We start from the raw sequence: 13,290 nt of genomic DNA on the forward strand, positions 1-13,290 counted from the left end.
GGAGGTAGATGTTCAGTCTCCCTTGTCCTCAGCTTTTATAAACAAAGGAACAGGATGCCATTTATAACCCCCCGACCCTAGCCTGGGGTTGACCAATCAGAAGTCCTTGCAGTACAACTGGGCCAATTGCCAAATAACAAGTATCCTGCTCCAGACTCAATGTACAGACCAATGAAAACGTGGCACACGTAGCTCTGAGTCCAGAACTGACATTCCACAGATTCTAAACAGCTGTTGAACTGAAAACCAACTCCTATTGATCGTTAATTCTAGTCCTCTGTGTATTTATCTTTCAGATATTATTATACTTCCTAGCAAAGGCAGTCATCCATCCACACATCCATCCATCCCATCCACACATCCATCCATCCATCCCATCCATCCATCCATCCATCCATCCCATCCATCCATCCATCCATCCATCCATCCATCCATCCATCCATCCATCCATCCATCCCATCCATGCATCCATCCACCATCCATTTCATTTTTTTATGTAATATCTGCTGGTACTTGATGGAGTCTATGATACCATGAATCGTAACAAGTTGTCCAGGGCCTTTGAAAGAAAAACAGCCCCACGACATGAAGGATCCACCACTTCATAGTGGGGATGAGGTGCTTTTCTATCTTTCTGTCTATGCCAAACCCACCTCTGGTGTTTGTTTCTAAAAAGCTCTATTTTGGTCTCATCTGAACCTGTTCGTTACCATTGAAAGTTCCAGTAACGTTTGGCAAATTGTAGGCGCTTGTAGTTGGTGTCTGATCGTAGTTTTGGAGATTTTCTGACCCCATGACCCAGCTAACGTCTGACAAACCTCCTAAACAACTTGTGGTTATGTAGTTGGTGTCTGATCGTAGTTTTGGAGATTTTCTGACCCCATGACCCAGCTAACGTCTGACAACCCTCCTAAACAACTTGTGGTTATGTAGTTGGTGTCTGATCGTAGTTTTGGAGATTTTCTGACCCCATGACCCAGCTAACGTCTGCAATTCTCCAGCTGTGATCCTTGGAGATTATTTGACTACTCTAACCATCCTCCTCACTGTGCGTGGGGTCAATATAGACACACGTCCTCTTCAAATCAAAATCAAATCAAATTTATTTATATAGCCCTTCGTACATCAGCTGATATCTCAAAGTGCTGTACAGAAACCCAGTCTAAAACCCCAAACAGCAAGCAATGCAGGTGTAGAAGCACAGTGGCTAGGAAAAACTCCCTAGAAAGGCCAAAACCTAGGAAGACACCTAGAGAGGAACCAGGCTATGTGGGGTGGCCAGTCCTCTTCTGGCTGTGCCGGGTGGAGATTATAACAGAACATGGCCAAGATGTTCAAATGTTCATAAATTACCAGCATGGTCGAATAATAATAAGGCAGAACAGTTGAAACTGGACCAGCAGCACAGTCAGGTGGACTGGGGACAGCAAGGAGTCATCATGTCAGGTAGTCCTGGGGCACGGTCCTAGGGCTCAGGTCCTCCGAGAGAGAGAGAGAGAAAGAAAGAGAGAATTAGAGAGAGCATATGTGGGGTGGCCAGTCCTCTTCTGGCTGTGCCGGGTGGAGATTATAACAGAACATGGCCGATTGTTAACATCTCCAGTTGTTTTAAACTTCTTAATTATTGCCCTGATAGTGGAAATGGCCATTTTCAACCTTTGAGCTATTTTCTTATAGCCATTTCCTGATTTGTGCAGCTCAACAACTTTTGTTAAAAATCATTACTGTATTCCCTAGACTATGGGTCTTTCCCATAGTGAAGGATGACTATGGGAACTTGGCCTGTGTGTCTCGTCATATTTATACCCCAGTAAAACAGGAAGTCATGGCTTACCACTTAAGTGTTCCTAATCAATCAGGTGAACTTTAAAAATTTAAAAAATGAATAGGAATATACTTCAGTTAGAATTTACTCATAAGAACTTCTTGGAGTGCCAATAATTGTGGCAGACATGTTTTCGTAAAAAAATATTTAATTGATTTTGCATACATTTATTCCAATCATTTTACTTCAATTAAAGGTTCAATTTTTGTGAATATTTTTTAATGAAAGACCAAGAGAATAAACAGCAAAGAAAATGAATTCACAGCCCGTTTTGCTCATATTTACCATGGGTGCCAATATTAGTGGAGGGCACTGGAGATGTGTGGTGGGTGGAGTAGGGGCCAGAGGGCACACAGTATGTTGTGAAATCTGTGAATGTATTGTAATGTTTTTTAAATTGTATAAACTGCCTAAATGTTGCTGGACCCCAGGAAGAGTGGCAGAGGTGTACGTGCTATCCCACCTCTAGTCAGGTCTCTGTAAACCAGAGTGGTTCTTTTTCTTCTAAAAGGTGGCATCTGTAAAGAAAAACAAGACAATGACAACTAAGTTGGACTTATTCTAAATGAAGAAACTGAATTACATTTTTTATTTTATTACCTTTATTTTTAACTAGGTAAGTCCAGTTAAGAACAAATTCTTAGTTACAATGACGGCCTAGGAACAGTGGGTTAACTGCCTTGTTCAGTGGCAGAATGACAGATTTTTACCTTGTCAGCTCTGGGATTTGAATTTACAACCTTTCGGTTACTAGTCCAAAACTCTAACCACTAGGCTGATTCTATATTCAGATAAAACTGCACTCAAGAAATCTTCCTCCCTACTATGGGTCATATCAACGGGATATCCCTGGATAAAAAATACTTTTTAAAATCCACATTAGCTTTGTAAATCACAGTTTAAAAAATAATGTGATTATTTCCCTTGACACAGGGAAAGGACGTCAGTAGAATGTATTCTAGATTCAGTTACAGGACAATACAAATGATCATTATATCTTACACAGGGGTGTAATAAAATCCGTGGTTGATGTTTTTTTGCCTACTCGGAAATGCGGATATGAAACGTTGATTTGAACCTTCTAACCAACTAGTGGGCCAGGTGGCGCCACACTGTCTGATTCATATCGCGTCATTTCTGATGAATGTTCTCGATGACATCGACTGATTGGTTCTGTGTGGGAGAGGCGGAACTTGCAGCGCGTCAACCCTCAAAAATACAACAGTTTTTTATTTTAGCGCCTGGCGAGCAGTTTGGGTGAAATTATTGAGTAACATGAACATTTATTTATCAACGCTTGCGTTAGTGGTCGGCATGTTAGCAGGGAGGGAACAGTTACTATTTCCTGTCTTTTTCATGCTCCCTTACTGTCCTCCAATGATAAGCGAGAGATTGCGGATTTCAACCAACCAGATGACACGGTGGGTGGAGCCACCACCTCTTGCAGTTGCTGGCACATGGGTGATTAAACGGGATATCTGGTTTTTATATTTGGATGCGTCTCAATTTACCGAATCCGCCTATGTAACACTTCCGCATCTGCGGTGACAGAAAACATCGGTCTTCTCACAAAAGCGTCTGTAGCCTCCGAACGGTTTGGCCTAAACACTAATATGACTCATCTGTGTAAAGGTAAGACTCGCACGAACACGTCGGTTGTTTTGCTCGAGGAGGCTCACAAAGACGCGTCGGAAGGCCCCTGGTACCAGTAGAAAAAAATAATGGGTTAAATACACGTCAAAAATTAAATGTTTCCTGATCTTTCTTATATCTCAGATACAGGACAGACAATTTAGAACAAACTTCCTTTAGATTTTTTTTGGGGTGGGACTATATGTTCCGTGTAGTGAATATGTTATTCCGTGTGTTTTTATGGGCTAACAGCAGCAAGGACAAACAAATTATGCCATCAAAATCTTATTCTTTTTTTAAATATATTTTTTTGGATTACTTGAAGGGGTCTTAAAAGTGCTGCAAATATATTAGTCCCGCAAATAACAGCTACGACGGTAATAAGTGTGTAAACTCTGTCCAGTTGTGTTCTGTGGGTGTCACTTAGTAGACTGATACCCCATTTCATTGATCCACAATCCATAGGTACAGTTAACTGTATGCCCCAATGCAATCCTGAAGACGTACATATATATCTACAATGCGATTTCACATTTTTGTCAACTTAACTAATTATTGTATTTTTTTTTGCAATCATGTAACATTCCCAACCTTGTTCAGAATTACTTGGTACAAATATGGCACGATTCCACTATTTGTGGCCGTTTGCATCACTTTCAATTAAGGACTTTTATTTTGAAGGCGATCTTCAAATTCCACTGTTGTGACTAATCCTTATTGTGGCTAGCTTCACATAGGTGCTGGGGTGTATGTACTTCAACCGCACAGGATTGCCTTATTCATCGTCTGCCGAAGTTCTAAACGGAAAGGTAAGACCATTTGGTAATTCTGACATTTACGGGTCCCTCACTTCAACCGACATTGTTATTGCTTTTCTCCATCGTTGATCCGAGCTCAACTGTCGACAAAAAAGGATTTCCTGTATTTGGTCAGAAAATTGAATGAGGACGAAAGAACAGCAGTTTGTTACTTCATAATATACAAGCTACTAGTCTGCTCAATGTTACAAACTTGGACATGGGAAATGTAGCGTAGAAGAGAGATCCCTTCTGAAGTGCGCAACAGTCTCCAGACACTTCGGTCTTCACCTCACTTTTCCACTGAACATGGACTGATCATTAACGCAAAACATCTGTTTTATTTAATCTTTGATAATATTGAAAATATAAACGCATAATTTACACTTCAGTCTGCAGTGACTATGCGTTTCTTATTGTGTATTTTCTGATGTGTTTTTTAAATATTTTTTATTAAACAATATTGTAGGCCTTATCAATAATTTACTCTGGATCTTCTAAACATGGCTTGATAATATCCCTTACACACCTGAGCAGGTAACTGTCCAACCAGGTGAGCCAGTGTTTGACCTAGTGTTTAGACTAGAGGGCATTCCCCTGGCAGAGCTCTGTGCAGTTGCCCTTGTCTCCTCAAGGTGCTTTTTCTCTCAACGTTTAACGTCGCACATAAAACATTTTATTAACTAGGCAAGTCGGTTAACAACAAATTCTTATTTACAAAGACAGCCTACCATGTTCATGGGGAAAATGACAGATTTGTACCTTTTCAGCTCGGGGATTCGATCCAGCAACCTTTGGGTTACTGGCCCAACGCTCTAACCACTAGGCTACCTGCCGACCCAAGTTCATTAGTCTGTCCTTTACTGTTTCACCCGAATACCTGTTTCTTTAACTCTCTCAAAAGTAATTTTCTTAAATTGTAAAACTTTTTCTACCTGCCCAACAAGGTTCTTTCACTGTGTGTGTGTGTGTGTGTGTGTGTGTGTGTGTGTGTGTGTGTGTGTGTGTGTGTGTGTGTGTGTGTGTGTGTGTGTGTGTGTGTGTGTGTGTGTGTGTGTGTGTGTGTGTGTGTGTGTGTGTGTGAGACAGGTTAAGCAGGGTAATGCTGTGACAGCAGTTCAAAGGGAGAAGTCTGCTCCTTGGCTTTATTCTCCATATCACCCTGACGGTCTCCACTATTCATATCACCCTGACGGTCTCCACTATTCATATCACCCTGACGGTCTCCACTATTCATATCACCCTGACGGTCTCCACTATTCATATCACCCTGACGGCCTCCACTATTCATATCACCCTGACGGTCTCCACTATTCATATCACCCTGACGGTCTCCACTATTCAGATCACCCTGACGGTCTCCACTATTCATATCACCCTGACGGTCTCCACTATTCATATCACCCTGACACTATTCATATCACCCGACGGTTTAAATCAACCTGCCAGATTTCAATCTGTCTCCACTATTCAAACTGAAAATCTGCAGTTCAAATTCATATCACCCTGAACTATTCATATCACCCTGACGGTCTCCACTATTTTCACCCTGGTCTCCACTATTCATATCGTGCTAGCTCCACTATTCAGATCAAGCTCCACTATTCAATCATAACGGTCTCCACTATTCATATCACCCTGGGTCTCCACTATTCATATCACCCTGACGGTCTCCACTATTCATATCACCCTGACGGTCTCCACTATTCAATCACCCTGAGTCTCCACTATTCATATCACCCTGACGGTCTCACTATTCACAGCCCTGAGTTCCACTATTCAGATCACCCTGACGGTCTCCACTATTGCATCACTTTTGACCACAGCCCAACATTCGCTCACCCTGGGTCTCCAATTCAGGTCAGTGCACTAGATCATCCTGACGACTATTCAGATCACCCTGGGTGCCATTTGTCACCCTAGACTTTCATGTACACTATAGATGTCTCCACTATGAATGAAGGTCTCCACATATCACCCTCGGTCTTCCAGATCATCCTCCTTCCCACTATTGAACATAACAACAACAGATTGTCTGGCAGTGTGTCTGTAGGTATGAACCCGGGAAGGACTTAAAGTGTATTCAATAAACAATGTTTCTCCTCTGCTGCAAAGGGCTGTGTCTGGTTTCCCGATAGCCATGGGGCTTAGGAGTTGTTTTTAAATCAACCATATTTCACCTGTCAACTTAAACTGAAAATCTGCAGTTCAAAAAGATGCACCATGCTTTTACGTGCAAAACAATCAATGATAAGGCTAGCTGTAGATGGAGAATGGTTCCTGGGAAATGGAGTTCCTATTCCCTAGTGCACCACAGCCCTCAGATCAGCTTTCTCTATTCAAATCTTTCCTTAACATTATAATTATTTTAAAAATACTGACGATGGATCAGCTTCCTTATTGAGATATAACAACAACAGATTGTCTGGCTGTGTCTTTTGAGGAAGGACTTATTCTTCAATAAACAATTTACTGGTTGTAGTGAAGGTCTGTGTCTGGTTTCCCGTAGCCAGGGGCTGGGTGTTTTTTTAACCCTGGTTCTAGTAAGAAAGTCCCATGCTTTTACCAAAACAATACGCAGAGTAACGACAAATGCAGTTCTGCCCTCAGATGTTTTCAAATCTTTCCTGAAATCATTCTAGTAGAAGTCAGCTCCTAGAGATATTACACAGTTTTGAGGAAGCTTTCTAATATTTACTGGTTGTAGTGAAGGTCCTTTGTGGTAGACACAGTTCTGGGTGTTTTCCCTGGTTCTAGTAGAAGTCCTTTGCGGTAGACACAGTTCTGGGTGTTTTCCCTGGTTCTAGTAGAAGTCCTTTGCGGTAGACACAGTTCTGGGTGTTTTCCCTGGTTCTAGTAGAAGTCCTTTGTGGGAGACACAGTTCTGGGTGTTTTCCCTGGTTCTAGTAGAAGTCCTTTGTGGTAGACACAGTTCTGGGTGTTTTCCCTGGTTCTAGTAGAAGTCCTTTGCGGTAGACACAGTTCTGGGTGTTTTCCCTGGTTCTAGTAGAAGTCCTTTGGCTGCGTCTCAGATGACACACCATACAGGGCACTACTTTTGACCAGGACTCATAGGGGGGAATAGGGTGCTACAGTAGTTTTTCCTCAGCTAGACTAAAGCTCCTTGGCTTGTGATATTAAGCTCTGAGTCGGGAGTTCATTAATTAGTTACTAGACTAGGCCCGTCTCTCTTTCATTGTCCTGAACAATTATCAGACAGAGCTGCAGCTGACTATCTTAACTGCTGAACATGAAACAGAAACTATGTTGCCTGTACTGATGCTGCAACATGAGTCTTACATAATCTGACATACTTTGTTTTTTAAAGTGTTTTTTTTTTTTTCTTCAGGGTTCAACACCTGCCAATAGGATCCGTACTGAGGTAGAATATATCCGTCTGAGAGACCAGGTAACAACCCTGCATTGTTAGCAAGGCTGCATAATCATGCATCATAGCCACTGTACCCATGGTCATGTCTCCTCTCCTGCTCTCTCCACAGCACATGATGTCGTCGTTCACCCGTGAAAAACTGTCTTTGCACCTGCGGCGCAGAATGGGGGTGTTTGTGAGCAGAGTGAGAGCCACAGAGCTCATGGCCAATCTCCCTTGCCTTACACCTTCTGACAAGGTGAGTAGCTTCTGGCTGGGCGGGTAGCTGGGTGAGTAGCTTCTGGCAGGGTGGGTAGCTTCTGGCAAGGTGGGTGGGTAGCTGGGTGAATATCTTCTGGCTGGGTGGGTAGCTTTTGGCTGGGTGGGTAGCTGGGTGAGTAGCTGCTGGGTGAGTAGCTTCTGGCAGGGTGGGTAACTTCTGGCAAGGTGGGTAGCTGGGTGAGTAGCTTTTGGCTGGGTGACTAGCTGCTGGGTGAGTAGCTTCTGGCAAGGTGGGTGGCTGGGTGAGTAGCTTCTGGCAAGGTTGGTGGCTGGGTGAGTAGCTTTCGGCTGGGTGGGTAGCTTTCGGCTGGGTGGGTAGCTTTCGGCTGGGTGGGTAGCTTTCGGCTGGGTGGGTAGCTTTCGGCTGGGTGGGTAGCTTTCGGCTGGGTGGGTAGCTTTCGGCTGGGTGGGTAGTTGGTTGGATGTTGTTGGTCATTTAGGACATTTTATTCAGATTATCAATCCAATTATCACAATCTTTATTCGATGTATAATCTGAACCAGATTATGTACCTGGTAAATGAATATATGAACTATACGTTTTTTTTTATTTTTATTTTTTAATTAAACAATTATTCATTGTACTTTCAGGAGGAGATCCAGGCCAAGAAGGACTTTTCTGGTAACTATGCAGCCATGCAGATCCTGCTGGACTACGTACAGAAGCGAATGAACTGGCCAGAAGAGTTGATGTCAGCCCTGGAGCTGCTGGAGCATCAGGACCTGGCTGATGAACTGAGGGCAGAGTGGAACAAGCACAACCAGAACAGTGAGTCACACACAAATCTAACTTTATTTCAAGTGCATTTAAAAATAATAAAAAAACTGGACACCTAGGATCTCTGTTGTGACTCAGTTCAACATTGTGGATATGATGACAGAGAACATGTATTTTTGTGTGTGTGCACTCTTGCGCCAAATCAACAATTGATGTAATTGAATGCTGCCCAGAACTGTAAAATCAAATCCAAGGTTTCAACCACTATTACAGTAAATGTCAAAACAGAACATGGTGCTTATTATGTGTGAGGAATGGTGATATGCCTCAATCTGTTAGTGTTTCTCTTACTCCTTAGATCCGTACCCTCCTTCAGCTGCTGCTACCACCGCAGTCAGGACCCATGTTCATCCAATTCCTTCTACCAGCTCTGAGGGGTCACCATGTTCTCTGGTCCTCCCAGGTCAGCCAGCCCCACCTGAGGCTTCACTCCCTCCTGAAGTAGCCCCAGAGGTTTTGCCATCTCCTGTAGTGGCTGCTCATCCAGAAGCCCCCCCAAGCTCAGTTCCTGAGGCTCCCATGGCTGGCTCCTCTTCAAAACATGCTCCCAAAGCAGCAGTGAGCCCTGAAATAGCCTCAGAGGCAGCACCTTCTCCTGTTGCGGCCCCTCAGGCAGAGCCCCAGGCAGCCCCTCCGTCTCCTGTCTCAGTGGAGGAGCCCACAGTGATCTCTCAACCTCCAGTCTCATCCCAGCCTGGTTCTGTTGAAACCGTCAGTCTGGAGGACAACTTGTGTCATAGTGATGCTCCAACACAGAGAGCCCTGTCTGAAACCACTCCTACCTTGTCTGGTTCACACCTAATCCCAGTTGTATCTGAAATCACTCCCACGTTCCCTGTCTCACACCTAGCCCTGTCCCAAACTGAATCCACCCCCACCCCTGCTGCCTTGGCCACGTTCCAGTCCCCTGAAAGACGGCCAGTTCAGGACACCTCGCCACACACAGTCAAAGTGCCTACCTTCCACCAGGAGGCTGTGGAGAACTCTGATCCAACCCAGGTAAATGAGTCTACCTTCCACCAGGAGGCTGTAGACTCTGATCCAACCCAGGTAAATGAGTCTACCTTCCACCAGGAGGCTGTAGACTCTGATCCAACCCAGGTAAATATGTCTACCTTCCACCAGGAGGCTGTGGAGAACTCTCATCCAACCCAGGTAAATATGTCTACCTTCCACCAGGAGGCTGTAGACTCTGATCCAACCCAGGTAAATATGTCTACCTTCCACCAGGAGGCTGTAGACTCTGATCCAACCCAGGTAAATATGTCTACCTTCCACCAGGAGGCTGTGGAGAACTCTCATCCAACCCAGGTAAATATGTCTACCTTCCACCAGGAGGCTGTGGAGAACTCTCATCCAACCCAGGTAAATATGTCTACCTTCCACCAGGAGGCTGTAGACTCTGATCCAACCCAGGTAAATATGTCTACCTTCCACCAGGAGGCTGTGGAGAACTCTGATCCAACCCAGGTAAATATGTCTACCTTCCACCAGGAGGCTGTAGAGAACTCTGATCCAACCCAGGTAAATATGTCTACCTTCCACCAGGAGGCTGTAGACTCTGATCCAACCCAGGTAAATGAGTCTACCTTCCACCAGGAGGCTGTAGACTCTGATCCAACCCAGGTAAATATGTCTACCTTCCACCAGGAGGCTGTAGACTCTGATCCAACCCAGGTAAATATGTCTACCTTCCACCAGGAGGCTGTAGACTCTGATCCAACCCAGGTAAATATGTCTACCTTCCACCAGGAGGCTGTGGAGAACATCTACACTTTTTTTTAAATATGCCTGAAACTGAAGATAGTGAAAACCATTGAGAAGCTTGGAACTAAAATAAATCTCTCCTGCAGGTGACTGAAGATGAGCAACACACTGAGCCGTCTCAGAGCCAGCACTTCTCCCCGGCCGCGGCCCCAGCGGATACCTCCATGAATGAGGATGAAGTGAACTTCAGCAAGCCTGAAGTCCTCCGCAGTGAGGTCATGGACAGCCAGCCATACTCGGGAGACTCAACGCGTCTACAGAGGTCTGTGTCAGACCTTGTACTTGCTACAGCTGATGTGAACAGTCGTGTTGCCATCCCCGACCCCGTCACTACTTCCACCCCTCTGCCTTGTCAGGAGAATGGAGTTCCCGAGGAAATAATCGAACCCCTGTCCCATAACGAGCCCCAAGAGGACACCTACGAGTCCTCCTGCCTGAGCTCCCTGGGGGACCAGGAGGTGCTGCTCAATGTTGTTCACGTGTCTGAGGACGCGTCCATCCTGAACAACGACGGCCAGACGCCGAGCATGCTGGGTTTTGTAGTCCACGTGTCCGAGGAGCCACCTATCTGGAATCAAGATGGCCAAACACAGAGCATGCTGGGTAATAATGATGTGGGTGTGTCTGGAACCCCCCTACCAGTTCAGAACCACAACAGCCAATCTCAGATCACACCTCTCTCTGGATCTAATGCCCTTGACCTGTCGTCTGGTCCAAACCAGCACGGCCAATGTGAGATCACACCTCTCTCTGAATCTAATGCCCTTGACCTGTCGTCTGGTCCAAACCAGCACGGCCAATCTCAGATCACACCTCTCTCTGGATCTAATGCCCTTGACCTTTCGTCTGGTCCAAACCAGCACGGCCAATCTGATGATCGTTAATGGCCAAGACGCCAGCCCCTCAACCAAACATCCTGATGCTCCTCCTCCAGCTCCTACTGGCCTCATCGTCAACGGCTCTTCCTCGGCTGAGAACCGTCATCCACCGGAGCCTATGGGGGCAGAGGTCACGATGGAGGCTAGAGCTGTTCCTGAACTGATGCAGAAGGGAGCGATGGGAGAGAGATACTATCTTCTGGGGGCTGCTGTAGTGGCCGTCTCGCTGTTCATGGCCTGGAGGATGAGGAATTAACAACCAGGGTTTAGGATCGGTTGTCTCAAATGGCACCATGTTTATATATAAAGGCAGAGTGAATAACCTTGTTTGGCAACTGTCCTTTTGGGCGGTTCTGGCCGATCTACTGTTTCTGTAGTGAGGCAGCTTGAAAAATAATTACACAGCCTAGACAAAGTATTGCACTATATTGGAAATAGGGCCACGGCAAAAGTATTGCACTATATTGGAAATAGGGCCACGGCAAAAGTATTGCACTATATTGGAAATAGTTGCAGAAAAAACACAAAATATTATAGTTCAATATGGTAAGAGATTATTATATTGGTTCAGTCGCTTATTGTATTGAAGTGAAGGAGCTGAAATTAACTATTTATTAGGTGAGGCACTGAGTTCAACCCAATTAACACACACATATATATATATATGAGTGAACAAAACATTAGGAACACCTGCTCTTTCCATGATATAGACTGACCAGGTGAAAGCTAGGATTCATTATTGATGTCACTTGTTAAATCCACTTCAGTCAGTGTAGATGAAGGGGAGGAGTCGGGTTAAATCCACTTCAGTCAGTGTAGATGAGGGGGGAGGAGTCAGGTTAAATCCACTTCAGTCAGTGTAGATGAATGGGAGGAGTCGGGTTAAATCCACTTCAGTCAGTGTAGATGAGGGGAGGAGTCAGGTTAAATCCACTTCAGTCAGTGTAGATGAAGGGGAGGAGTCAGGTTAAATCCACTTCAGTCAGTGTAGATGAGGGGGGAGGAGTCAGGTTAAATCCACTTCAGTCAGTGTAGATGAATGGGAGGAGTCGGGTTAAATCCACTTCAGTCAGTGTAGATGAGGGGAGGAGTCAGGTTAAATCCACTTCAGTCAGTGTAGATGAAGGGGAGGAGTCAGGTTAAATCCACTTCAGTCAGTGTAGATGAGGGGGGAGGAGTCAGGTTAAATCCACTTCAGTCAGTGTAGATGAATGGGAGGAGTCGGGTTAAATCCACTTCAGTCAGTGTAGATGAGGGGAGGAGTCAGGTTAAATCCACTTCAGTCAGTGTAGATGAAGGGGAGGGTGTTAAATCTACTTCAGTCAGTGTAGATGAAGGGGAAGTCCACTAAATCCACTTCAGTCAGTGTAGATGAAGGGGAGGAGTCAGGTTAAATCCACTTCAGTCAGGTAGATGAAGGGGAGAGTCAGGTTAAATCTACTTCAGTCAGTGTAGATGAAGGGGAGGAGTCAGGTTAAATCCACTTCAGTCAGTGTAGATGAAGGGGAGGAGTCAGGTTAAATCTACTTCAGTCAGTGTAGATGAAGGGGAGGAGTCAGGTTAAATCCACTTCAGTCAGTGTAGATGAATGGGAGGAGTCGGGTTAAATCCACTTCAGTCAGTGTAGATGAGGGGGAGGAGTCAGGTTAAATCTACTTCAGTCAGTGTAGATGAAGGGGAGGAGTCAGGTTAAATCCACTTCAGTCAGTGTAGATGAACATGGGAGGAGTCAGGTTAAATCTACTTCAGTCAGTGTAGATGAAGGGGAGGAGTCAGGTTAAATCCACTTCAGTCAGTGTAGATGAAGGGGAGGAGTCGGGTTAAATCCACTTCAGTCAGTGTAGATGAAGGGGAGGAGTCAGGTTAAATCCACTTCAGTCAGTGTAGATGAAGGGGAGGAGACCGGATAAAGGAGGGAGTTTTAAACCTTGAGACATGGATTGTGTCTGTGTGTCATTCAG

General features: G+C 44.9%; 1 protein-coding gene across 3 annotated transcripts; it reads left to right on the top strand.

Moving 5' to 3' along the window:
• Nucleotides 1-3,242: 3,242 nt before the first annotated feature.
• On the top strand, nucleotides 3,243-11,470 carry LOC124001999 (vegetative cell wall protein gp1-like). Of its 3 annotated transcripts, XM_046309203.1 has the most exons (8): nucleotides 3,246-3,457; nucleotides 4,185-4,266; nucleotides 7,604-7,663; nucleotides 7,755-7,883; nucleotides 8,498-8,675; nucleotides 8,983-9,683; nucleotides 10,538-10,713; nucleotides 10,808-10,972. In XM_046309203.1, the coding sequence occupies exons 2-8, from the start codon at nucleotides 4,207-4,209 to the stop codon at nucleotides 10,830-10,832; spliced, it is 1,329 nt and encodes a 442-aa protein (XP_046165159.1). In that variant the 5' UTR covers nucleotides 3,246-3,457; nucleotides 4,185-4,206; the 3' UTR covers nucleotides 10,833-10,972. The 3 variants fall into 3 exon arrangements, with proteins under 3 accessions (XP_046165158.1, XP_046165159.1, XP_046165157.1); XM_046309202.1 differs by having other exon boundaries at nucleotides 3,243-3,457; nucleotides 9,088-9,683; nucleotides 10,538-11,470; XM_046309201.1 differs by having other exon boundaries at nucleotides 3,247-3,457; nucleotides 10,538-11,470.
• Nucleotides 11,471-13,290: the final 1,820 nt, after the last annotated feature.

The sequence above is a fragment of the Oncorhynchus gorbuscha genome, linkage group LG17, assembly GCF_021184085.1.
Source record: "Oncorhynchus gorbuscha isolate QuinsamMale2020 ecotype Even-year linkage group LG17, OgorEven_v1.0, whole genome shotgun sequence".
In the NCBI taxonomy this organism is placed as follows: Eukaryota; Metazoa; Chordata; class Actinopteri; order Salmoniformes; family Salmonidae; genus Oncorhynchus; species Oncorhynchus gorbuscha.

Excerpts from the sequence above, each read along its gene's own strand:
- LOC124001999 (XM_046309201.1), top strand. The coding sequence starts at position 4,207 with ATGTACTTCAACCGCACAGGATTGCCTTATTCATCGTCTGCCGAAGTT. Across the intron at positions 7,884-8,497 it reads GCCTTACACCTTCTGACAAG|GAGGAGATCCAGGCCAAGAA; the intron begins GTGAGTAGCTTC and ends TTGTACTTTCAG. Across the intron at positions 9,684-10,537 it reads AGAACTCTGATCCAACCCAG|GTGACTGAAGATGAGCAACA; the intron begins GTAAATGAGTCT and ends TCTCTCCTGCAG.